At 38.2% G+C, this 26,346-nt stretch overlaps 1 protein-coding gene across 11 annotated transcripts in view; it reads right to left on the bottom strand.

The window, feature by feature from the left end:
- The window catches only part of CDKL5 (cyclin dependent kinase like 5), a 131,187-nt gene that overhangs the window by 44,711 nt on the left and 60,130 nt on the right, over positions 1-26,346 (bottom strand). For all 11 annotated transcript variants that reach the window (XM_068684097.1, XM_068684005.1, XM_068684069.1 and 8 more), the window contains exons 4-8: positions 14,476-14,521; positions 11,856-11,992; positions 8,839-8,959; positions 7,591-7,650; positions 2,271-2,361 (exon numbers count right to left, since the gene is read on the bottom strand). In XM_068684097.1, the coding sequence (XP_068540198.1) occupies positions 2,271-2,361; positions 7,591-7,650; positions 8,839-8,959; positions 11,856-11,992; positions 14,476-14,521 (455 nt within the window). The remainder of the gene's footprint in view (positions 1-2,270; positions 2,362-7,590; positions 7,651-8,838; positions 8,960-11,855; positions 11,993-14,475; positions 14,522-26,346) is intronic.

The raw sequence follows: 26,346 nt of genomic DNA, 5'->3' as shown, positions 1-26,346 counted from the left end.
AGACGGCTGGGTGAGGACGGCTGGAAAGCCTCTGCGCTCATCCACTGAGTCACGCCGTGGGTGGGAAGCCTTCACATCCAACAGCAGTATGACAACCAACTGACTTGAGCTGCTCTTCATGTTATCTTCCCCTCTAGACCCTTCACCATCTTTGTGTCCCTACTTTCGACACACTTTCATGGTTTTACGTCTTCCTTATGTTGTGGTGCCCCAAACTGCACACAGTACTTGAGGTGAGGTGAGGCGACACCCCGAGCACATAGCACAGCAGGACAACCCCTTCCCTTGATGGGCTATCAATGCTGTCCCTGATGCCCCCAGGGTACGGTTGGCCCTTCTGGCTGCCAGGGCACACTGTTGGCTCATATTCAACTTGCTATCAACCAGAACCCCCGTCTCCCATCTCACAGGGCTGCTCCCCTGCCTCTCGTTTCCCAGTCTGTCCATACAGACAGGGTTGCCCCGTCACAGATGCAGACCAAAGCACTTGCTAATTAGATTCCATGTAGCTGGTGACTGCCCAGCCCTCTAGGCTGTCAAGATCTCTCTGCAAGCCTCTCTACTCTCAAGAGAGTGAACAGTTCCTCTCATTTTTGTGTAATCTGCAAACTTACTTAGTATGCATTTGAATCCTGAATGCAGATCATTTGCAAAAACATTCAAGAGAAATGTCTCTAAAACGAAGCCCTGCGGAACCCCACTAGTGACTGGCTGCCAGCCTAATGTAACCCTCTTCACTACAACCCCTTGAGCCTAGCCTGTCAGCCAGTTGTTCATACTGTATTATGTATTTTTCAAGCTGGACATTTTGTAAAGGATACTGCAAGCAGCGGTACAGAAAGCTTTGCTGAAATCCAAAAAGATTCCATCAACTGGTTTCCCTTGGTCAGCTAGGTAGGTAATCTTGTCATAAAAAGAAATTATGTTAAACAGGACCTTCCCCTCTGTGTTGGCTATGACCAATGACTGCACTGTCTTTCAAGTGTTTTTCAAAAACTCCCAGAAAAATCTTCTCCATAATTTTACCAGGCACTGAAGGGAGACTGATAGGCCTATAATTACCAGGGTCTTCTTTCTTGCCCTTCTTGAAAACTGGGACAACATTTGCCAGCTTCTGGTCGACTGGGACCTCTCCAGATTCCCAAAACCACTGAAAAATAATTCAGAGAGGTCTCATGATGACATCAGCCAGCTCTCTGAGTACCCTGGGATGAACCCCACCAGGTCCTACAGACTTCTGTGCATCCAGCTGAAGCAACAAATCCTGCACAAGTTTGGAGTAGGCATGGAGTTTATTGTTCCTGCAGTCATGGTCCTTCAACTCAGGGCTCTGGGAGTCCCAGTGCCCATCACTGGTGTTAAAGACAGAGGAGAAGGTGGTATTAAATGTCTGCTTTGTCTACAGTCCTATTTATGAGGTGACCATCCTCATCAAGTAACAGACCAGTGTTCTCTCTGGTCCTCCTTTTGTTGCTAATGTATTTTTAAAAAAGCCCTTTTTATTGTCCCCCACAGTCCTTGGCCAGCATCAACTTTAATTGAGCTCTGGCCATGACTTATGTCTCTACAACGGGAAATAACATCTTTGTAGTCCTCCCATGCCACCAGACCTTGCTTCCAGTGTCCATACATTTTCCTTTTCCACCTAAGCTCTAGAAGATGATCCCTGCTCATCCATGCCAGCCCTCTGCTTTGCCTGTTTGATTTCGAAAACTTTCAAATTGCCCACTCCCATGTTCTTAAGAGGTGGTACTTATAAAAAGTTAAGAAGCTAGTACCCTTCCTCTTACCATTTCAGCAGTGCTGGGAAAGAGCAACTGGGAATGAAAGCCAAACCATAGTTCTGACCTAAAGGATAAAGACAACTAGGAGTGTACCATGGTGAAAGCTGCACTGCCAATACTATGCAATATCCAACATGAGGCTAACAAAATGAACTCTTCAGCGTACAGGACTACCATACAAACATCTTTCGAAGGGAACGTCAGGGGGAGGAGCATCTGAAGTAGGTTTGTGATAATTCAGCTTTATCTTTCAGTCAGTTAAATACCATTCAGTTCAAGACAGGTGAACGTGTCAATGATTCATGCCAACCTACTGGAAATGAACAATGACACTGAACAATGACAAAGATGACAATGTGGAAGTCTTTTGAAATCTTCCCTTTAAATCAACTACAGTTCTCCACTGGCAAAATTTACAAAAGGTGCTTGACAAAATGCAAAGTATCAGTCAAGATTTATCATGGTTGCTCCACAAACTGTACTTACCCAAGCAACAGTTCAGGTGAGCGGTACCATCTGGTAGCCACGTATTCTGTATAGTTAGCATTGCTTCCTTCAGATAGATTACGAGCAAAGCCTGTCAAAACACGTGTAAAAGATTGTATTCAATTTTAAGTAAATATGCATATCCCCAATGACTCTGGAGGTAAGAGGTCACATCTATTTAAACAGAAATAAATTGTTTAGCACAGAACGTCTCCAGGGACTGCTCATCTACTGAAACACAACCTTTTATTGATACAACACTGAAAGTCAGAATGTCTGCTTTAATGACTACTTTACTTGTGTAATGTCCTCAGAAATCTATGGTGTTTTGCCATTATGTTTGGGACTTCACTATAACGGAATAGATTGGTAAAAGTTACAGTCAGTATGCCATGTATGTTATTGAGCGATTGCCACTAAATTTCACTGTGAAATACTGTTTGCAGAAGAGGATTCATAACAATAGAAACTTACCATATATGCAATGAGTAGACACGTTAGTCATTGATCTTAACTACTACAGTCTCACTGCATTCCACTTTCTCATGTGGTCAAGCAGCTATGTGTTATTCTTGGCAAAAAATGGGTCAATCTCTCCCAAACTACAAAAGGCAGGACTCTACCAAAGACCAGAAAAACGGCTTTATTTCTGCATTTAGGTCATTCCATAAGTGTCAGCTTCCCATCTGCTTTAGCATTGTATTGATAACAAGGCTCTCAGTGAATTCGGATCAGAAAGCATGTCCAAATTAACTTCCTCCTCCACATCGTTCTATTAAGAATTAAAAACTGTCGACTTATTTGCAGTTGTATCAAAACTCAACTTCTGTCTTAACGTATAACAATTAAGAAGATCAACAGTGAGAAGAATGCATATACTGAAAAATCCAGTAGTAGGAATAAGTTGAATTTTGTTTTTGTTCTCCTCCATTTATAAAAAGTGAGCTGAGCAGCACAATAATGACGTTACTAGATTCTTCATGTAGAAGTACTCTAGGGCAGCTGACAGCACTGTTTTTGGTAAAGTATCAAGCATCTTACTGTTTTTCCAACAAGTAATTAATAATAAGGTAAGAGTTCAGACAGATCTCAACAGCAAGTCTCTGCTGTTGAAATTGACCTCAAACTGGAACAAACTTTTGGGACTGAAATGCAGAACCAACGTTTTTTAAATGCTTCCTTACTGGGATGTAGCACTAAAACTTGGTCAAAAACTCACTTCAGTGAAACCACTAGGAGTCCTTCCATTATTGCATGAGCAATGAAGAAAGAATAAAAAAGTACAAAGTCTTGCAGAGGTTAAAGAATAATTTCATTTTCAGAATCAATAAGTGCTGCTTAAATGCAACAGTCATTTTTCTTTAATCCTGAGTTCTTATGCAGAAGCTGCCAAAAGTGATTTTCCCACACAAGTATGCTTGTGAGGCTGTCATTTATTTATTGATTGATTTTTAGTATTCTGAAAGTGTATCTCACTTGACAGCATTAGTGAAGGACTCCAGCCCCACCTGCTCCCTATGGGTACACTAATTTACTCCAAATTGGAGTAAAGGCTTGGGTGCAGAGACTATTTTATTGGACTAGTGGCTTGAGAAAACAATAAATTTGTTTTTGACATAGGTTACAGCTGTTAAATCTAAGATACCTCTCCCTTCAAGAGTTAGTAAATAGAAAGGACTGTACAATGATGAAAAGATATTTCGAAGTCATCTCAAAATAAGAATAATTCTCATCTTTTCTCACAGTGCTGCTGAACATTACTGATGCTGCTAGAGAAAAAACTCCAAAGGATTATTTTTTTTTAATTACTTAAAACTAACTTAACTTTTGGGTAAATTTCTAAACATTGCTATATTTAGAACTGCTTAGGCAGCCCTCTTTCTGTTTCAAATTACATGACCCATCTGATTAATCTGGTCAGTGAAAAATCTTTGATTCGTGCTTTTAAAAACGAGAAGGAAAATAACCAAGAGCCATCCTGAGGAAATGGGACAGCCAAAACTGGGAAGCCTTAGCCTGAATGATGGGAGAAAGATAAAGGGGCCACAGGATACAAATAATCACATCACAGCAGCCCATGTGGTAGTGTACAGCACCAGCCCACCAGCACCAGAGCATCAAGTCAGTGGCATCTAGATATTGTCAGGTGTGTAAGAAACCACTTTATGGATGCACTACTGCTCTGACTGTATGTCACCATGCTGAAAGATGATGCGCAGAATTGATAGTTCAAGAAAGCATAAAACCTTTCTAACAGGACAATTGCTACTTTTCTGTTGTGGCAGAGCTAGCTTACTGACCCTACCTCCAAACTGTGCTGAGGTATTGGGTACAATTTTTGACACAAAACATAAGAGAAGGTAATTAGGCAGAAGACTAGACCAAATTCTGAACAGCAAGAAGAAATAGATCAGAACATGAACATGGAAAGTGATTTGGGTGAGAGCAACTATGAAAGCAACAGAGCTTGTATCCCAATGCAAGGAAGGCAAACAACGAAAATAAAAATGAGATTTCAAGAAAGGACTTTAAACAACTCTGAGGAGAGGAGGGTAGATGTCAAGGTAAAAGGTGTGAGGGAAAAAGGAGTTCAGAAGACTGGCAGTTTCTTACAGAGAAATAAGGCACATTAAGTTAGACAATGTAAAGAATTCTAACATTAAAGGAATAGAATAATTCAGTTGGAAGGGACCTTCAAAGATTATCTAAGTCCAACCTCCTAATGACATGCAAGGACTTAAATAGGTGCCTAGGAACAGTAAAGAACATGAATTACTGAGATCTTCAAGAATAAGCTAAGCAAAACCTGTCAGGAATGACACGAACAGGCTTAATCATTTCTCTGAGTAGGTGGAAGAACTAGAGAATTTCTTGAGGTCTTTTCCAGCCCTGTTTCATGATTTCTGTGCTCATGTATCATACAGAAATTAAGCCATTTTTAAAACAAGTAATTCTGAAGCCCTGGTGTTGAAACAGCAAGCATACTAAACAGAATGCCTACCAATTTCTAACAAGTCAGATGCATCTGCTGTAATCGGCATTTTGTGCTGTTCTCTTTCCCATTTCTATTGGCAGAAATGACACCCACACAACATGTGTCCAGGCAAGCACCACATTCAACCCCATTTTTTCTGGTACGATATGTACAGAACATGGCACAAGGATTACGAAGAACTATCTTGTTATTTTTTTTAATTTTTTCTAGTCAAATTGTTCTGTCCACTGGGCTATTCCCGAACACCCAATTACTGCAATGTCTGCATTGGGATTGATGCACAGACCTTTTACTTGCATTTGTTGCTGTCACATGAGGAATGTGGCACTGTACGTGACAAGTACTTGTGTTCCAAGAAATGAAGTTAGGTAGGCAGGTAACATATGTTAAATCATGTTAGAAGGCAAACTCTTACATCCCAATCTGTACATGTGCAAGGAACACTCTTGTGGATAATATCTCTCTGACAGGAATAATCTTTGATTTTTACAGTAATAACTTAAGCTATTAACAGGAATGTCAATTAGCAACATGGCTAAAAATTAGAATCGATCCCAAATTGTAAGTATTGCTTAGAATTTGAAATTAAGTCCAAGACTATAAGCAAAATCTAGACTAATCCATGTGAACAATAACAACAGAAGTTCCTCCAATTTTCTTCCTTAAGGCTCTGCTGAGCACCAGAAGGACTTTTGGGTTGCATTTATTTTCCAACAGCAGAAGGAGAATCTGCCTTGAGGGTATGACATGAGCAAGCCTATGGACAACGCAGATTGTCTCCACTGACAGAATTCACATTACCTCTATCTGGTGAGAAAACTGCTGTCCATTACATGATTGTATAGCTTGTTTGGCTTTCCATTTTTCTGCAGTGCAAAGCACAAAGGCTGCTGACACACATTCTGGTGCACAAGGGCTGCTTAGGTGATGGCACATGCCAGCTCGAGTGGTGAACCTTGCTCCCAGGAGGACAAAGATGCAGGAAGGAAGGGAGCACTACCATGGGATGCTCCTCCTCATGACACGATTTGTCCTGACTGGAGCACACACTAGTCAAGGGCAAGTGCTGCCTGCCGACTGGATGTGAAGCTCTGCAAGAGGCAGCAATTGTGTCCCCCAGACACCCAAAGCTGAAGCCACGGGGGCAATGGGCACGCCACCTGCCCCTGCCACCCACCAGAGCACCGGCAACCCTGGGGGTCTCGAAGGGCCTAAGCTGGCAGGAGAGGGCGGCTGCGTAGGGGCAGGCAGTAGGTCCCTGGCCAGAGGGAGGGCCAAGGCACTGCAGGCACCGCCAACAGCACCACTGTGGGCTGTCAGATGCCCTCAGTTCAAAGAACTCATGTGGACCAAATATTCTAAGGCTTTTCCTGGAATGCTTGCTGGTGCTGAATGCTTAGGCAAAAATACCCCTAGGATTAAAAGAAATAAGCAGCACTGCAAAAGACAAATGCTTTTTCTGTGTTCCTAAAAACCTACTGCAATTTATTTATTTTTTTTCAGTGGTTCCTCTTTTCATTCAAAATTGCAAAGGTTTGAAATGACAGCTTTCAAAGTGCTCTCTTGAAAAGTGCCCTTGGGTAGCAGCATGGAATTGAATTTTATTTCACCAAGCCAAACTGTAAGCTTTTTAGAGGGAACAATATTTTATTCTGTGTTTATGTAGCATTTAGAATAAAAATAGAGATTGTTGGAACAGTGTATATGCCACCCTGCTGTCTTCTGGGGATTACTCACATGGGCAAAGTTTGTCTTGTACTTGGGTGCTGATTCTTCAAAGACTTAAAGCTGACTATTGATAAGTCAGGAAATACGAAAGTTAACAGTACCAGTACCACTCTGACTCTATCCTTCAGCCATTAATCATATGTTGACACGATTTTTTGATTAATACAACTATAAAAATTGATCTGTAACTATACACCTAACAGGCCACGAAAGCCGGTGGTTTAAAAAGTATATAAAAATATATTTTGTCTTTCAAAAACAAGAACCATCTTTTCTTTTAACATGAAGGCTAGATAAATCTATAGTTTGGCTAGCCTTCTAATCAGTTTATCATCTGTGCTGTTCTTTCTTAAGTGCCAGTACCAGTGCTAGCAAAAACCCTATCAAATAAGGCAGAGACAAGTGCAGCATTTCCATTGATATGGCAACACGGTATTTCCAAAGTATGCAAATTAAGCCCATAGATTTTTGAAATTAAAGTAATTGCCACAAACCTCAGTAATGACCACTAAAAGGGTTTTAAACACTAAGGCAAGAAAATCCACTGCAAGAGATTTTCCTTGAAAAGGTAAGAAGAAATCCATCTATTGAACTTACCAAAGTCACACAACTTCAGAACATCATTGTGACTTATTAAGAGATTCTCTGGTTTGATATCTAGAGCATCAAATAACAAAGGAAAAAAAAGACGGCTGTTAATTTCTCCTAATTTTGAACTTTGCCAACAATATTATTTAATAATAATGTATTTCAAGACACTCTTGCAATCATAAACAACGCATTACAAGCTACAGCAATTCTATCTGTGAACAAGCTGAAATCATTTTCTGCCTTGTAAAGTCTCTTAAACCATTTTCCAACAAAACACTGGAAAGTAAAAGCTGCTTACAGATATTCCTGGAGAGCAAAACAACATGTAGAATATTGCATATTACAAAACAATACAAAAAATGTCATTGAATTACTCAATCACTAAGCTGTTGTTAATCACTAAGCTGCTGTGTCGTGCTCAACATTTTCAGTTACAATACCCTTCTTAAGCATTTCTTGCCATTTCTTTAGAGAAAGTGTGTTCTCTGGTTTTAAGTCTGTGCCTTATTCCTATTTACATGTCATAGTATCTGTGTATGTTATACTTGTTCAAAGTGTATTTCACAAAATATTTCAGACTCTTGCCTACATTTTAATCTGTCTCAAATACAAGAAGTAAACTGCATGAGAACTGTAATTTATTGGAAACATTAACTAGAAAGAAAAGTTGTTCCTTCAAAGCCACAAAGCAAAATACAAATGAATTAAATAGACTACATAAAGCTAGACATTATCATACATCAAAATATGGACTGGAAGTGCTTGAAATTTAGGAGAGAAAGTAAATATACATAGCCTAAGTCATACATGTAGGAGCTGGGAGGAACTGCCGTAAGCAGAAGTAAAGCACAGGGGAGTAAACTTTAAGTTCTGGGTTAATTTTCTACTACCATTCCATTATCAGATTCAGAAGTGAAACGACTGAGTGCCAAGAAATGTTTAAAAATTCCTTTTCCTTTGACAATGTTTGTACTTCAGTTTTACTTCATTGTGCATTTAATATAACCTTTACTCATACACCAAAGATACTGGACGGCAAGCTTTTTAAGTAGATGAACTTAGTTTTAAAGTAATATGAAGTCAGGTGGCAGGCTTAAGACTCAGCCAAATTTAGAGATTTTCTCTCTGTTGTTGACATAGAGGAACTGCTTATGTTTATGTTAAATGCAAATTACTTTAAGCTATAATCTCTTTCTTGGTACAAAGTAAATTTCAACCAGGGGCTTATTTCCACGTGGAGAGCTACACACTTACCTCTATGAACAATATCATTCTTATGACACCAATGAATTGCTTTAATTAGCTGGTAGATATAGCTTTTCACTTTTTCTGGTGGAACTCCATTTGGCATTTCTTCTAGCAATTCAAGCATATTCTAAAAGTTTAAAAGACATTATTTCGATAAGTTATACTGTAGTAGCTAGAACACAACTCATTTTCAGCCTTCTGAAAACAACATACACCACTGACTATGAAAAAAAATATAGTTTAACACTCAGGGAGTGTATTCTAATGATAAGCATAGATAAGCTGTTTTCATTCTACAGAAAGCATTTGTGAAAACAATAAGCCTTGAAGGTGAACCACAAATGTACCACAAGTCTTTAAAAAGCTGTCATCAAACCAATTATCCTAAAGCTTCTAAATAGTCATTTACATACAGAAACTTGCTTGAATAGAAATACCAGGTCACTGTGGCTGTATGAAAAATTAGTAAAACAGAGCATTTTCTAAATATTAATAAGCTATTTCTATGGCTTTCACATAGCAGAACTATGATTAATCACAAGCCATGTCTGTATGTGAATGGGCACATAAAAGCAACCTAAAGCTACAAAATATCGCTAATGAGATAACACAAAAATGCCTCACAGGGGCATAAACAGTAACCTATAACCTATCCTATAGTTATTTATCAGCTATATTGACCCTAGACATCTTTGCATTACAGTAACTACGCCCATACTATTTCACAGATATACCAATGCAAAAATTAAACTGTTTATAATAGTAAGCTTCCCCTTTGAAAAATGACATTCAGATTTCCATTATATTAGCAAATGTCTCCAATTTTGTATAATTAGAAGTACAACGGAATTTGTACTCTAAATCCTAGTTGAATGAATAATGGGCATCAGCAGCCCACTTGAAGACAGGATAGAGTGTTATTTAATGAAAACTGAAACGGAAATAAGTATTTTGGCTATATTGCCTTACACAATTCATTTTATTACGAATTTGAGCATTTGCACAAATTTTTCATTTAAAGTAAGTTTACCTTAGCTTTGATAAACATTTTCTTTAGCTGTATAAGAAAATGTGATGTTTCCCTTGCAATATATTTTAATAACACACATAGAAGAGAAAACAAGTGGGAGACTATTAATATTTAAAAACATTTCTGAATTTTACAGTCTGTGAATAAATACTGCAACTTAGGTGCTGTGTGCAACACTTCAGAGCTCAGAAAAGGAATTTTCTCTTAAGGAACCATATTCATTTGTCATATTCTTGTCCACACAGAGACCTATAGTTCTGGACAAGTTATGTCAAAAAGTCAGTGCTACAAATATGAATGAAAATAGTAACATCAACACAGCAAGACATAATCCTATATGAAGACATTAACTAAGGGTAATGGATAAAGAAGATTAGACTAAATGTGAATTTAAGTAATCTGGATTTGAGTATTGCAGTGCTAAGATTCCCTAAGGAACACATGCTGTTCATCACCAGTTAAAACAAGTATTAGCATATTGTACCATGTTTTATTTAATTCCTTCTACTCTTTCTCATTTGAAAATACAGAAATCATCCTGGGCTTTAGATTGATTTTATAGACATCTATAAGAACCAGTGGAAACTACTCAACACATCTGAAAATGTGAAACATTCATGGAAAGTGAAGTTTAACTCTAAGTAAAGATGGTCATTCATATAGAAACAATTTTAGAACAAAAATGGCATTGGACACATAATGTCTATCTTTAACGTTTTTTGAAATATGCTCTCGTTAGAGAAATTAAATGTCTTTTATTGATGCTTGTCTTCCAACCCACTACTAGGGTGAGCTTAGCTAATTCAACTATAATAGAAAATTAAATATATGTTCTGCTTGGTGTGTGTTCAAAGACATTCCACAAATCTGGAACAATCACAACGAATATGAGTGGAACAAGTCAAGCTTCAGACGTTACGGCTAAGAAAGATCCACCACATTCGGAGTTGCTAACCTGATGAAAAACAAAAATGACTTCTGCCAAGCCATGGCCTAAAATAGGTCACCTCCCATTATGCAATGAAGTTATACCACATAGTAAATTGCAAACTGGGGTAAATGAGACACTACTTAGGGTGGGGAACCTTTACACAGGAAAGAACTGACTGAAAAGGACTAGCACCTAGCTGTACTGCAACATCACATTGGCAGGGATTGGCAAGAAATTTTCATTAAATGAAAATTTCAATCAAGGGAACAGTATCTCATGAAAGCTACATATATTTAAGCTTGCATTTAATTTTACTGTATCCAAATACCATCTAATTATTTCCATGAAGAAATGCTAAATGGTTAGGATACAGAGATAAGGTCTACTATCATCACAAAGGTTGCAAAAAATAACGGAGAACCAATCTCTTCTAGGTTGTTTCTCCCTAGAAACAGGGCAGAATGTTTGGCAATAGTAGGCCAATCTAAGAAAATTTTGGAATTGCTTCAAATGAGGTCAGGATTGGAAATAATGACAGTGATCTTTGCCAAATACCTCTAAGCAACGATTAATAGTGGACTTGTTAGAGAAACATTCAAACAAAAATCCTATTTTTATCAGGCAGGGATCGAGAAAGTTGCAACAAATTCCAAGGTCAAAAATCTATGATCTTGTTCTGAAAGACTAAGAAATTCATTACACATATAACACATGGCAGTTAATCTACTTCACAATTAAAAACGAAGCATTTGGATGGAAAATTTTCTTCAAATTATATGTATTCCAGTATACAAAATTTAATATGTTTGTTCATGTATGTAAGAACTTTTTTTTTTTTTTTTTAAAGACCAACACATAGTATAAAAACAATAATAAAGTTATCGGTGCCATTTTTTTCACAATAAATGTGTAATTACAACAATTCAGATTGTATTACAGTTTTTCTGCTGTTCTTCTTCATAGATTATAAGTGTTTCATTTTTAAATGTGTAAATAATTTTAAAGACTTTTTCATTAAGCTGATGATCTAAGCGTGGCAAGGATAGTATAAACTCAACTCACTTTTTCCACATATTCAAATACTAGGTATAATTTTCCTCTTCTTCTGAAGGCTTCTTTCAGCTCCACTATGTTCTCCTGTTTCAAAGTGCGAAGCATTTTAAGCTCTCGTAAAGTGGTTTCTTTGACTTCTTCATTTTCTAGAACGCAAAAGTGACAAAGTAAAACTTATTTAAGAAAACAGTTAGAAGTGTTATGAATCTTTATTTTGAATCCCTGATTAAAAAAAGGTAGCTGGAAGAGAGGTAGCTGATGGCTGTGCACTCATTACGTAACCTTTACAGTCTTCCCTTCATTACCTTCGTGGCTTCCAGTGGCAGAAAATGTTGCTTCATAAGAAGCAATAATTTGCATTTTTATCTTTTCATTATGAAGACCACTAATAGACTTCCAAAAATATGCATGTATCTGTACAGACATCCTCCACCCCACATATAATTATCACATGCACGAAGCACTGACAAAGTTACGTTCTCACCAGAAGCACTAGAATGCAAACATTGCTGGGTTTTGAACAAAAAAGATCTATTTGATTCTAAAGTAATTTAAAAACATGACAAATTAAGGCAGAAGCACAGATTTGTGAGTCCTTTAAGTTTCCACATATGGCTTTTAAATGAAATTCAGAAAAGCAGATCAATGTAGTGGCCTGGCCACAGAGGGCAGTAAAGCAAATACTGATTCAATGAAGCCTTGAATCTGTGATTCTAAGTCAAGATACTCAACTATTGTTTTGACAATTTAGTTGTCTGAAGGTTGTTTAAAAAAAAAAAAAAAAAAAAAAAAAGATTTGTAGAGTGCTTATTGACGAATAAGCACTTTGCTGAGGTTAGTGACTGAACTGGCTGAGTTCCAGAGGATAGTACCAATGAACTATCAAATAAAACGGAGTATATTAGAATCTATTAATTCAGCAAATTTGCCCATGCACATGTAGAAGACAGGTTCTCAATCTCTTAGTATTGTTATCCACAACTATTGAATGGTGTATGACTGCATGAAATCAAAACTAAATCCCTCCGGCAGGTCATGTACCACAAAGACACAGAAATAAGAGAAAAGGAAGAGAAACTGCTTTTCCAAGCAAGCAAAAAGTAAAAACAGGTCTGTAGGAGAGAGAGAAAAGCACAGGTCATATGAATGCATACAATCATCATCAGTAGATGAAAAAATATTGAAGAGTAGCAGGAGAAGAGAGAAAAATAAAATACTAGCACCACAAATGTTTTGATTAAAAATATATAATTTAAACCCATCTAAATCGTTTCATTTTGAAACTGAGTGCTCAGTGTTGGCTTGCGTCAGCCCGATTACATAATTTCTTCTAAAACTAGACACACTCTTTCCAGCTCATTTAGCATGCACATGTCAAACAGCAAAAATTCAGCGAAACAAAAATGGCAATAGAGACAATTACAGTACATTCAGATTTGTAATGAAGCACCATATTAAAAAGACAGATGTGAAATGGCCTGAATCAAATCTATCAAAAGAACTTCTGTCGTATTTCCAGAAACTTGTAAACAACTAGCTACAACTCCGAAAAGCAGTCATCAGTCATGTAAACTGCTATTACGTAATTCTCATGGAAAGCCAAAACTAATGGCAAGGATGCATTTTTTGTTTTATTTTTGTTTGGTGTACTGTCTAACATCATAATTCTGTTTAGAGCTTAATACTGAGCCTCATTGTCTTTGATGTGTACTCAACAGTTGACACGAAGTAGAAAATGTGACTCTGAAGTAATCTCATGACCTGGTCAAGATGGCCACCACAACTAAATGATCTTCTTTCTTTAACAGGGATTTAAAACAGATTTCTGAATAGCAGAAGATTCATCAGCTACACCCTTCAAGCATCTGGCAAAATTACCCGCACTGTGAGAGTTTGTATTGCAGGAAATGACAGACGCCAATCTGAATTTGCTGTGTCTAACCGACTTTGAAAATTACAGTCCTTGTAACCAACCACACCTCCATCCACAATTCCATAACAATACCAAAAAATGGAAGTTTGCTAAAATAAAACAGCTGCTATTTCTTTAAACCACGTCATTAGACTGTTGAGCTTTCTGCTAAAGCCTTGGTGCACAGCTGATTATAGCTACATCACCTCTGACTGGGATTACTCCTTTTATTACTTCGCACTCAGCTTCTCTTTCTGTTTGTGCTAGGCCAGGAGGGATTAGGGCTAACTTTTGATGCGTGCAAGGTAGACAGCTGCTCTCAGCAGCTGATTGCCAGTTTTGCCTATGACAGCATACTGGGCTTCACTGTCATGAACATGTGCAGGCCAAAAAGCCAATCTTGTTTCCAAGAAAGGAAGGTAGTTAGTATCACAAAATGGTTGGGGTTGGAAGGGACCTTACAGACCATCTAATTCCAGCCCCCTGACATGGGCAGGGACACCTCCCACTAAAACAGGTTGCCCAAAGTTTTCTGGTTTGAGTGTATAATACAGTCCCTAGGCGGGTATAAAGAATCAAGTGCCTTGAATATTCACAGAGCTAATAAATCATGATCATTTAAAATCACATCTTGCTATATTAGACTTCTTATTTGAACTGGAGAGATATTAACAAGGTAATTATTGACATGAAAGATTACACAGCAGAAAAGGTTACCTTCACTGTCTTTGAATTTCTTGATTGCCACAATTTCATGTGTCTCCTGTAAAGCAAAAGCGAACAAAGTAAAATGAGCAAGATTTGTTATATATATTTTTTTCCAGTTGGTTTCATCCTGCTCCCCAAGCATCAGAGGAAAAAAGAATAAAAAAGCATCCAGAGAAATTTGACAATGCCAAGCAAAATGAATAAAAACTCGGTAAACATCTCAGCGATCAGGCTAAATGCAATACAAAAACCCATGTACGCAGACATCACAATTAGGAACCCCAGCATGAAAAATAAAGTTAAATATCCAAAATTAATCTTTAAATACCTTGTACTTGGTACAAGGTATTACATTTTCAATGGTTCTTCCTGTGATTCTTGCTGCTTAATTATTCTGAAAGTCAAACAATCTTTTATCTGACCAAAGTATGAGTGTGTGTGCTTGTCCTTGTGAACAGAAATGAAAATAATATATGAGGACATGACTAAGGTTTACAACGAGACATGAAGTAACCTGAATCTAATATTAGGATGCCAAAAGCTTTTGGGTTCCAAATTTCATGTATCTGCAGAGAATGTGATGTTGGGAAGATAAATTCTCCATACTTTCAAAAAAACCCAAAAAAAACCAAAAAAACTGTCCTCTAGTAATTATCTGTTCTCACCAAACATTAAACATTACCATCATAGGTCACATTTTTCTCTTCAACAGAGACACTTCTCTTCTCGTGTGAGCATGACTGCATCTGGCCAAACGATTACATCAGTTCATATGATGGTGCAGCACCCAAATTTTAAGTAAGGTGATGGGGAAGAAGCTTTAAGGCCACAGCATAAGGTGAGGTGAGCAGGTAGGCAGTCGGCTACCAGACTTATTTGAGAAGCTAGAGCTACCTTACACACCTTTTCCAAACTTCACACTTTTCAAAAATATAACAATATCCCACTATTAACAGCACACAGGGGCTTCATTGGAAAAGAGCAACGAAAAAGTTAATTCCTCCTAGAACATCTGACGACATGTGCATAACTGGTTACTAAACAACACAGACATTTTTATATTCCATTTTTAACTTCAAATTGTCGCAACATATGAACCTGTAAAACACCTGATGCCATTTAAAATAAAAAAATGGAATTACTATTGTAGATGCTGAACAGTCTCTAGATGAAAATCAATACCACTGCAAATTTAAATAAACAAATGAAAACTTCAAAACAATAAGTTTGCATATTCATCTTATAGCTGATGGTTGGGAAGTATTAAAAATAGAGTGAACTTTACCAGGCAGAGAACTTTGTGGTTTGTCCAAAACAAACGTAAGGTTATAATACATTACGTATCCATAATTTGCATGTTTAAAATCGATCCTTTGACCATCACTCATAACATCTATCAGAAAAACTGGGAAGTACTGTGTTGCGTATTGATTTAAGTGACCAAACTCCATGTACTTCACACTGAAGAAGGGTAGTTCAGTAGATGCTACAAGCTTTAGAGAAGATGTGCGTTACTCTTTTGCTCCCAAAATCTCTTTCATATAGACTGGTCTAATCTGAAGGCCATTACAGAAATTCAGCTGAGGTACTATGAAGGTCCAAGAACCACACATTGCTCAACCAACTTACCGAACATAAAAGAAATAGACGTCAGAACGGAGGCAGTAATATGCGTTTCAGGTTTGGAATGACTCTGAAAGGCTTGTCTATAGCTTTTATGTCAAATGCTGTTCCAATATATTTTTGCCTCAGGAAGCTTGCAAACAGAACGGTCTAAACTAAACTGAATGGATTACTGTACCTACGAAGTTGCAGTATTGATATATTTATTAACTCCAACTATAATAACAACAGTAGTAGGAGCACTATGAAAGAACACTGCTAAGAGGGTGAGCGTATTTAACTCATTTGACTTCTGGTATCTAATGTTGGGTACTTTGGCTAATTAAGCCTCTGAAAGGTTGTTCAGAAAAGGAGCACTGTAATTGCCCTCAAAAGACTCTACTGACTGTAAGATGTTTAGACAGCATGCACACACCACTTCGCAGATGAGCCGAATTCATCCACTACCATTTTATTCCTATTTCACTTGAAGGAAAATAAAAATGTGTAGATGTTTTGGCAGCCATTAAAATGATGTATTTTCATTCCCAAAGTAATGGCTAAGTCAACTGAAAGAAATGTAGGAATTAAAAGTTGTTGCCTCACGCAGACAGTCGTTCTGCACCATTCAAAAAGATACAGTCCATGTGGTTCTGTGCCACTAGTCTGCTGATCCTGATGTATATAGTGAATGTGATTACTTTGGAAGCATTAACAACATATTTGGAAAAAACGTCATCCAGACAGTTCAAAATACTAAAATGTTGAAGTTTTCATTTAAAAAGCCTTAACAATTGTATTATTTCATACAACTAATTAATATTGTCATAATGAAGTAACCAAGAATTTATATATAACATTAAATCCTTTTGCTTTGGAGTTCCAGTAAATTAAATATCTTAAAAAAAGAAGAAAAAAAAACACAAAAAAGAGTATTACACTTAAATAACTTGAAGTGGAATAAGAACAGAATGAGAGTAGATAATTGGTGCTTTGTGGAGCTACACGAGTAACATCTTGTTCCTCCTTAAGCTGGGACATTCTCGTCTAGGATTCTTGGAGAACCCACCGTATCTAAATGGCATCCTTTAGGAATCAGTTAGTGATGAAGCAGTCATGACAAAGCTAAAATGGACCATCACTGAAGACTACTGTACAAAGATCTTTTTAATGTGATGCACCTGCTTGTCAAAAATTCTTTAACTTCCCCAAGACTTGAAACACCTCCAAAATAGCAGGGTTTGGGAGTGCTGTCAGGCAGAACAGAGAATTGAAGCTCAGTGCACGTTTCCCATTTCCTGGCTGAGTGCTCTAAACCAATTCAGTAATTTATATGAGGTAATATAAACAATAGGAGCTGCTCACTGATCAGTTTAAACTCATTTCCAAAGGAAGAATGCATCTGAAACATCCTGTTTGCCTGTTTCTCCATTTACCATCACCACTAGTAATTCTGAACTGGCTGTCAAATTTCAACAGAATTTTACGGAGAAATTCAGATGTTAAAAAAGACAATTAAAAAACTGTGAGCTTTGTCAGCTGTACATATAATATCCCTCCTTGGTGGAGGAAAGCAGTAAGAACTCGACCTCCGTACATTGTATGATGCTGCAGATAAGCAACATATGTAGACTATGCAATGAACTAATGCTTAGCTGTTGATCCACAATTGTACATATTGTTACACAAACTAAGAATAAGATTGAAAAAACACAATGTATTTTGTATACGGACCAATTCTGCAGGTATATAGTACGGTGGTAAGAATATGCTTACTGGATTAGGAGACAGATGATGGAGCTGTCAGATGATACGGGCCCTACGTGAAGTTTCAAGCAAGTGACAGACTAGCAACAAAGCAAACAGACGCCACATTGCTAACCCCTGAGAAGATCGACAGAATCAGTGATACAGAGAAAAGCAGAACTTCGAGCAATGAGGGAACTCCACAGAGAAAACTCAGGCTTCTGTAGGAATCTGATCTTTATAGATCAAACTAATACTTGGGAAATTAACCCTTTACTTTAAAGTTGTTTTGGAAATCTCATCTCTTTTATGGATATGGCTCTCTTCTCCTCAAAAACATGTCAAGTTGCAATTCTACAAAGTAAAACTAATTCTCTAAAAATACCTTTTTGCTTTTCAAGTGTTTTTTTTTTTTTTTTTTTTTTTCCCTTTTTTCAAGACTTTTTTGAAGCACAGACAGAAGAGTACAGTTAATATAACATTCAGCCTGCTTGTGCACACCCTCTTCAGACAATAGCTCAGTGTCTAGCTCCTGGCATGGAAAATTCTCATATCTAGTCAACGTACTGTCTAGGTAAAAAAAAAAATAAATAAATTACAAAATATTACCATCTTAATCAGTACTGATTGATTTATCATAAATGTCACATTTGTCATTAGAAACATTTTTAAGCTTTTGCCAAGCTACCCACAGTGCAAGCTCAGAGATGTAACAGGCATCACCGACTGCACATAAATCAGGTCCTGAGGACATCTTCAGACACTGCTCTGACTCCATCTGCATTCTGCCTTCAAACACCGCTACCTCTAGACAATACATTCAGAGCTGAGGACAGCATCCTGCCTTCTCGAGACTTCTAATACCAGGTGCTGGCAATTTTGCAGATATTACTTTTAAAATCTTGGTGACTATCTTAGATTCTTCTGTGTAAATTAAAGAGACATGAAAAATGATAAATTCAATTTATTTAAAAAATAAAAAATAAATGCCACTTTTAAGTACAATGAAAGTGCTATGTAGTCTTGGATACCTAACAGACTTTGGGAATTTCTCTTGAGAAGTGTTTCTCAGTTTTTATCTTACATTTCTCACTTGAAAAAATGTGATTCTCCTATTTTTCAGTTTAAAAAGTAACAAAAAAAAAAACAACCAACAGTTGGTTTATCTATGAAATATCACTCTTAGCATTGAAGGACTTTCAGGAAATTACTTCCTAATCCAAAAAGGTTTGTTTATTTATTTACTTATTTATTTTAAAGAAGAAACAGATCTCCTGGTAAATAATGAAGAACAGTATGTCTGAGCTTTCAGAATGCCTTTACTTACTGGAAAATTGATTAGAATTTCTCCAGCAGGTACAAGTGAGAGTCTATTTGAAAAGAAGCATCTAGAATGAATCAGCACAAATCCATTCACGTCTCATGAAAGCAAAGTGTTATTCGCTAACCAGCTAAGTGCTGGAGAAGACCCTTAATGGAACAAGGATTTATATACTTAACGTGCCCATTTTACAGAAGATGGCCACACCATCTCCCAGGTAAAAAAGAACAAGATGAGGAGCCGAGAACACTGTGGCCATAGGCCTGCAGGGAGGTGGAGTTGGAAGGCATCTATCTGCCATCCCCAACATCCACACCCCTGGAGATATTCCAGATTTCCTCGTTATCCTCCAAATACCCCTCAGAATCCACCCTGATGGGATCATGAGCAGCCTGCTGTAGGTCTGAGCACTTAGTAGGAGGCACACCTGAATCCTGAGATGGGCACATTACAACATACGCGCTTGATATTCTTCGACTTGAAAGCTACCAATTTATGCTTTTTCCCCCTCTCTGCTTCCCAGCAAGTTACAAAGACTGATCTCAGTCTCGCAGCCTAGTCCCTCCAGCTTTCATCTAAGATCAGCAGAGGTGCATAGGGCAGCTCAGAGCAGGCCTAAAGACACGGTGCATAAACGAAGGACCCCCTTCCCCAGCCTCCAAGGGAAGCCCGGGGGGCTGAGTGCTCTCGACTGATGTCAGCCCTGCACAAATTCTCCCTCCATTCTTGTTCTGCATTACGCTCAATGCTGGGTTTGCATAACCAGTGGGAATTAGCAGTTTCTTGAACCCGAGGTTATCATGTTAAAATTTAAGCAGCCCCACAGCCCTCAAATATTACCTTGAAAAGAACACTGAAGGAACTGTTTGCTGCTAACTACTATGCTGATGATAGTGGTTAGCACTGAAACTTTTCTTCTTCCAAATGGTTTTTCATATTTATTCACATTTCTCCAAGCAAGAAAATAAGCATGTATTCCCAAAGAATCTGTACAACAGTATAATGAAAAGGATCTGGAAGAAAAAGGCGGCTTTTAAATACTATAAATGCAGCTATTTTTTCTTTTCATGGTAAACCAGTATTATTGCAGCAGTTTTTGTTTCAAAATAATCTGGGCTTCATTTTGTCCTATTGTAGCACTACAGTAGCACTAATCCCTATCATTTTACAATTTGACAGCATTGTTTAATCCCAACCATAGATGTAAAACGGAACCCAAATTCAGTACGGAGCTGTAAAGTTTCTCTGATACTGAAAAATCAGTAGTCATTTAAGGTTCAAACCCCAATCTTCCAGTTCTACTTCTTCTTTTTTTTTTTTTTTTTTTTTTTTTAAGTCTGGAAATTGTGAAAAAAAATGGGTAATAAAAATAAAGCTATTTATAAATAGGTTAACAGTACATTGGGCAATGACTAGGATATTTAATTACTTTTTATAATGTTATCTTAATACTTGGAATACAAGTGATAATGAAGTAGGGAAAAAAAACAGTAAGACAAGCTGTACTCTCTTTATAGCTTTCTTTAAGATACAGCTGCTGCCATAAATGCAGAGACCATCAGGATGGATGTAATTACACTATTTTCATAATTATTTATTCTTTGTAATGTACCAAACCTTCCTTGAGCACCTGACAACTCAAGAGTAGGTAAATGTATTTGTATTGGAAGGTTTTTTGAAACAAACATCAATATGAAAGTCTTATCTGACTCTTCAGTTTTATTTTTTCAGCTTTGAGCATCGAATCTGTATGATTGGCTGAACTTCTTAAGTTTACTTAGCACAGTTCAAGCTTTAATTTTGAGATCTTTACTTTTTCAAGTGATACAGCCTATTTTCTTCTGCCAAACATTTTTATCTGGCACTTTCACATTTTAAGTATTTGGCCAGACATTAAGACTATTCTTATCAAGAGTTGGACAGGCATTTTTCTTTTAACCTGTTTAAAAAAACATCTACTGTGAACCAAGACAGGCTTGTCAAGCAGGTTTCTTAGGCTGAAACTCTTAAATCTGAAACTGGATTCTGACTGAAGACATCTGAATTCAGGTATGTGCATGGAGCTAGGTGTTCAAACTTCGACTACAATCAGCAGAGCTGGAGAGTCACTCCAGACAAGATCCTGTAACCCTAAACATCAGCATTTGAGATTTCCTAGGTATCTAGGTATACCTTTCATCTCCCCTAGTAGCATGAATTGAACTCTCTGTTCCTTGATGAGCCATCCACTCACTGCAGCAGAATTTTATACACTTGTACAGGTGCACACATACATACCTGAATTTCTATCTTAATCATGTCAACTGTCTACGTCTACTACCTGTGGGAGCACATGAAAAGAAAATGAAGTCCCATATTCATCTTAAGTATGCACAGGTGTCCTGGTTTTGGCTGGAAGACCGTTTTCTTCATAGTAGCTGGTATGGTGCTATGTTTTGGATTTGTGATGAAAGCAATGGTGATAACACACCAGTATTTTAGCTGCTGCAGAGCAGTGCTTACACTAAGCCAAGGACGTTTCAGCTTCTCACACCGCCTTGCAAGCAAGCAGGCTAGGATGCAAAAGAAGCTGGGAGGGGACACAGCCAGGACAGCTGACCCAAACTGGCCAAAGGGATGTCCCACACCACAGGGTGTCATGCTCAGCTATGGAACTGGGAGGAGTTGGCTAGGGGTGAGCTGCAATTACTTGGGGACAGGCTGGGCATCATTTGGCTGGTGGTGAGTAATTGTGTTGGCACCAACTTTTTCTCCCCTCCCCTCCCTCTTCTTTCTTTCCCATTAAACTGTCTTCATCACAACCCACGAGTTCTCACATTTTACATTTTTCAATTCCCTCCCCTCATCCTACTGGGGAGGGAGGGAGGGAGCAGACTGCTCGGTGGTGTTTAGCTGCCTGCTGGGTTAAACCACACTGTGAAATGTAGGGAAAATTGCATTTGGATTTTCCAGTCATGAGTAAAATCAGTTGAAATACTGTTAAAATAATAGTTAAAACAAACTTTCTCTTTTCATCAGACACCTCTCAATCTGCACAGCCTTTCAGTGAATCAAGAGATGCCCTGCTGCAAGGACTCAGTACCTTCAGATGCTGCCCATCTGGTCCCATGAAATTGTACGGTTTATCTCAAGTAATTCCTGACTCAATCCTCACCCACTGCTGATAATTCATCTCCTTCCTCAACCCCTTCACTAAGCATAGAAGCAAAGTTGGCACCAAGCACCTCCGACGTATCTGGGTCTGCTGTCACTGAATTGCCAGCCCCACTTAGTAGTGGGTCCACACTTTCCTTGTTCTGCCAACCTAGCAACAGATGTGCTTCTTGCTGCCCTTGCAAATCTCAGCTTCAGCTGAGCTCTGGCTTTCCTGACACCACCCAGATGCACCCAATCAATGTTGCTATATTCCCCCTTTTCAGTCTATCCTTGATTCCACCTCCTGTACACTTTTTTTTCCCCCCTCTTGGAGCTCCATCATGAACTCCCTGCTCAGCCAAGTCAGCCTGCTGATCAGTCTACCTATTTTCCTGAGCACCAGGATGGACTGTTCGTATGCTCAGAGGATGCTGTTAAAGGACTGCGAGCTTTCCCTTGCCTTTTAAGCTGCCTTCCATGAGCTCCCCACCAACCAGTTTCTTGAATACTCTGTTCAAGGTCTGTGCTCTGTTACCTTCTGCCTCAGTTCACTCACGAAATTTGAATGAGAAATACCACCTCTGTTTTCTAACCTCAATTCTTTGGCTACTTCTTCCTCTATACAACTACAGCAAGTTGTTTGTTGTTGTTTTTTTTTTTTTTTTTTTTTTTTTCCCCCAACAATACTATGGCATTTAGGAAAAGCTATCTTTTGCTCTTTTCTCTTTCCCTACCCCAACAAAACATGAGGCATACTTGCTGACTACACTATGCTCTTATCAAAGCCAAATTCTAGGGCAACTTTCTAACAGAGGAAGTTCTATAGGTACAAATTGGTACTATACTTGTCCTCATTTTTTAACTAGTTTTAGTATCATAAGGTAGGATTATTTTTCTTGATATTTCATTGATCATTCCTCCTCACTTCCAAGTCTCTCCATGAGCCTGATGGATGTTACCCATAAATCCTAAATCAATGCTCTTTCCTAGTTCCCTTTTAATTTAGCTTATTTTATTTGTTTTTAATTTCCAGTCTACATATCAAAATGGGTTTAAATGGACATCTTCATTTCTTCTCAGAGTGTCTACACTCAAGTTCATACAGAAAGAAGGGCTTAAGGGCTTTTCTTCTCCAGGATCAGACAGACTGCACATTCTTTGGCCAATAAGGGAGAAATTCTTGTCTCTTAACAATATTGCCATTCTGCTCTGCCAAGCATTTAAAACTGCATTCCTTTGAGAGACTGTTTCTTCTTTATAGAACAGTATCTAGGATTCAAATTCAATCTAAATTTCTTTAAAAAGGACAGCTAACAAAATTTATACCTCAAACATACACTGGTTTTACTGATCACTGTCGCAGAGGTTGGAGGAACCACAGAGCTGCCTCTGAACAAGGTGTATGGTAATGTAAATGTACGTGAGGAAATAAAGGAAACTGCACCCAAGGAAGACTTCTGTCACTACTAAACATGAGGAAAAAACTGTAATTACTCAGACTTCTTCATAAAAATAGCATTTCTAAGATTCCAGTTTTGGAGCTTAATTGAGAAAGAAGCTTGTGGATTCACTTCAGGTCATTTCTGCAGAGTCCAAGGACTTCTCTCTATGTATTTTTATTTTTTAATCTCAAAAAGGAAAAGTTTAAACATCTCACCAGCTCCAGGAACATTTAAGAAGTTTGTTGTTTTTTAATTTTTTTTTTTTTAAATCTATTCTTACAAAAATTACCCCCTACCAGTAAGACTATCTAATACACAACTCTTAGATGTTGCAAACACATACGCGTGCACTTTTGAGCCAGAAAAAAAGCTATCATGCAGACTTTATGATCGTGGTGAAAGGTTGCCCAAATATGACAAAAGAATAACTCTTGGCAAAAGGGGAAGGTCTCATCATCTTTATTATGTCTGTCTGAGATAATTTTCTTCTGAGTGGCTGGTATGGTGCTGTGCTTTGGATTTAGGATGAGAATAACGCTGATAACACACTGATGTTTTACTTGTTGCAGAGCAGAGCTTACTGTAAGGCAAGCACTTTTCAGCTTCTTGTGCTGCCCTGCCAGCAAGGAGGCTGGGGGTGCATCAGGAGCTGGGAGGAGACACAGCCAGGACAGCTGGCCCCAGTGACCAAAGGGATATCCCGTACCATATGGTGTCATGCTTGCTCAGCAATTAAACTGGGGGGGTTGGCCACGCTGCTGCTCAGGGACAGACTGGGAATGAGTTGGCAGGTGGTGAGCAATTGCATTGTGCATCACTTGGTTTGTATATATATTTTCCCCTCTTTTTCTGTCCTATTAAACTGTCTTCATCTCATCCCCTGAGTTTTACCTTTTTTCCTATTCTCTCCCTAGTCCCACTAGAGGGAAGTGAACAAATGGCTCAGTGCTTAGCTGCCTGCTGTGGTTAAACCACAGCATCCCCAAATGTGGAAACAACAGGTGGAGAGAGGAGGGTAAAAGAAAATGCAGAATGAAGATCTGACAGCCAGGGAACACAGCAACTAAATAGTCTAGGAAGAGCAGGCAGAAAAATGCAGACTGAAAACAGATTAGAAGACAGCTGAGAAAAGGAAATGGGACTCAGAAATTAGTATACAAATAAGATAATAAATCTGTGAACATCTACAATTTTACTGGAATCCACCTTTACTGAAAGCAAAGGAATGGGCGAATTCAGAAATAGCTACAATCCCACTGAAACCACAGATGAGTCCCATTCCACAGAGTCCTGGTATGTGCAGAGGATGAAGGCAACAGGCTACCAGCTACACCATATCAAATACTAGAAGCTGACAGCTGTGTGACAATTGCGTGGGTCTCCATATGGTGCTCTATGATGAATTTTGTATTTGAGGAGTCTGGAAAATTATGTGCAAAAAAGTAAGTTTATCACAGCATACATAAGCAAGGCAGTATTTGAGGGGAAAAGGTAACGTTCTTTTATTAGAACTGCTGGTATACACGCGAAAGAAACTGAAGCCCTTCTTCAGGTCCAAAATAGAAAACGCAATCTCCCAAGCTAAATTTAAACGGAGAACAAGTATGCTCTGTGTTTAAAAAGACCCAATACATCTAGAGCAAACCTCAAACATTTCCAAAGTACAGTCTATCTTGCTAAGAGTTATGTACCCAGTATGTGCGATCAAGGCTTTCCCCACAGCTAGTGAAAGCAGGGGAAGGAGAGAAGATTCGGCCAAAAGGTTGCCAATTTTACCCAGATGGTATGAATTGCTTTTTGGGGGCTGGAGTCTCAATTTACATAACTGATCTCCCTCGTTTACATAAGACCTACGCACTGAAACAGTGGGTGAGATTAATTCCACCCAAGCTACTTGACTTTGCAACCCTTCTGTCTCTGGATGCTTTATTTTTTCCACACACGTACAAACACACATTTTTACAGTACAGTTAGAAATAAAGTGATTAACCTCAGATATATTACCTCCTCTGTATCAGGAGTTGCTGGGTTTCACTGCTACACACCACAGACCACTGGATTGTATTTGCAATATACAAGCTAGTAATACAAATAAAGTATTCCCAACTGTGCTACTGAAGTAAGAACATCTCCATTGCCAATGCAACCGTACAGCATCAATTCTCACATCCCACAAGGCAATCTGGCACAGCTAGCAGCAAGACCAGAATTTCTGAAGCTCACCCATCTTCTTTAACTTGCATATTGGACAATACAGCACACGTTCTCCAATGAGTACGTGCATAAAGCTATAAATGTCTCCTCTAGAAGCTTTCTATTTCTTTTTCCCAGTATAATAGAAGGTATTACCTGAGATCAATAAAGCTTTAAATAACAGGCAAAGACAGCCCCATTGGAAGTAGCTATTTTTCTTACATTAAGATTCCAGGAGGATGTTACAGGTTAAGATCCTTAAATAAGACCTCAAATATTTATGTGAAAGGTTGTCATAAAAAAAAATAAATAAAAAAAATTGGATTCAGAATGTATGTTATATATTGATGTCCCACAGCTGTACTTCTCTGAATACCAAGGCACTGTAAGATTGATCTAAATGGACATGGAAGAACAAGTAACAATTAGAGGAGCTTTGGA

The sequence above is a fragment of the Anas acuta genome, chromosome 1 (assembly GCF_963932015.1).
Source record: "Anas acuta chromosome 1, bAnaAcu1.1, whole genome shotgun sequence".
In the NCBI taxonomy this organism is placed as follows: domain Eukaryota; kingdom Metazoa; phylum Chordata; class Aves; order Anseriformes; family Anatidae; genus Anas; species Anas acuta.
The sequence above is the reverse complement of the archived record's forward strand: the minus strand, read 5'-3'. Positions and strand labels throughout refer to the sequence as shown.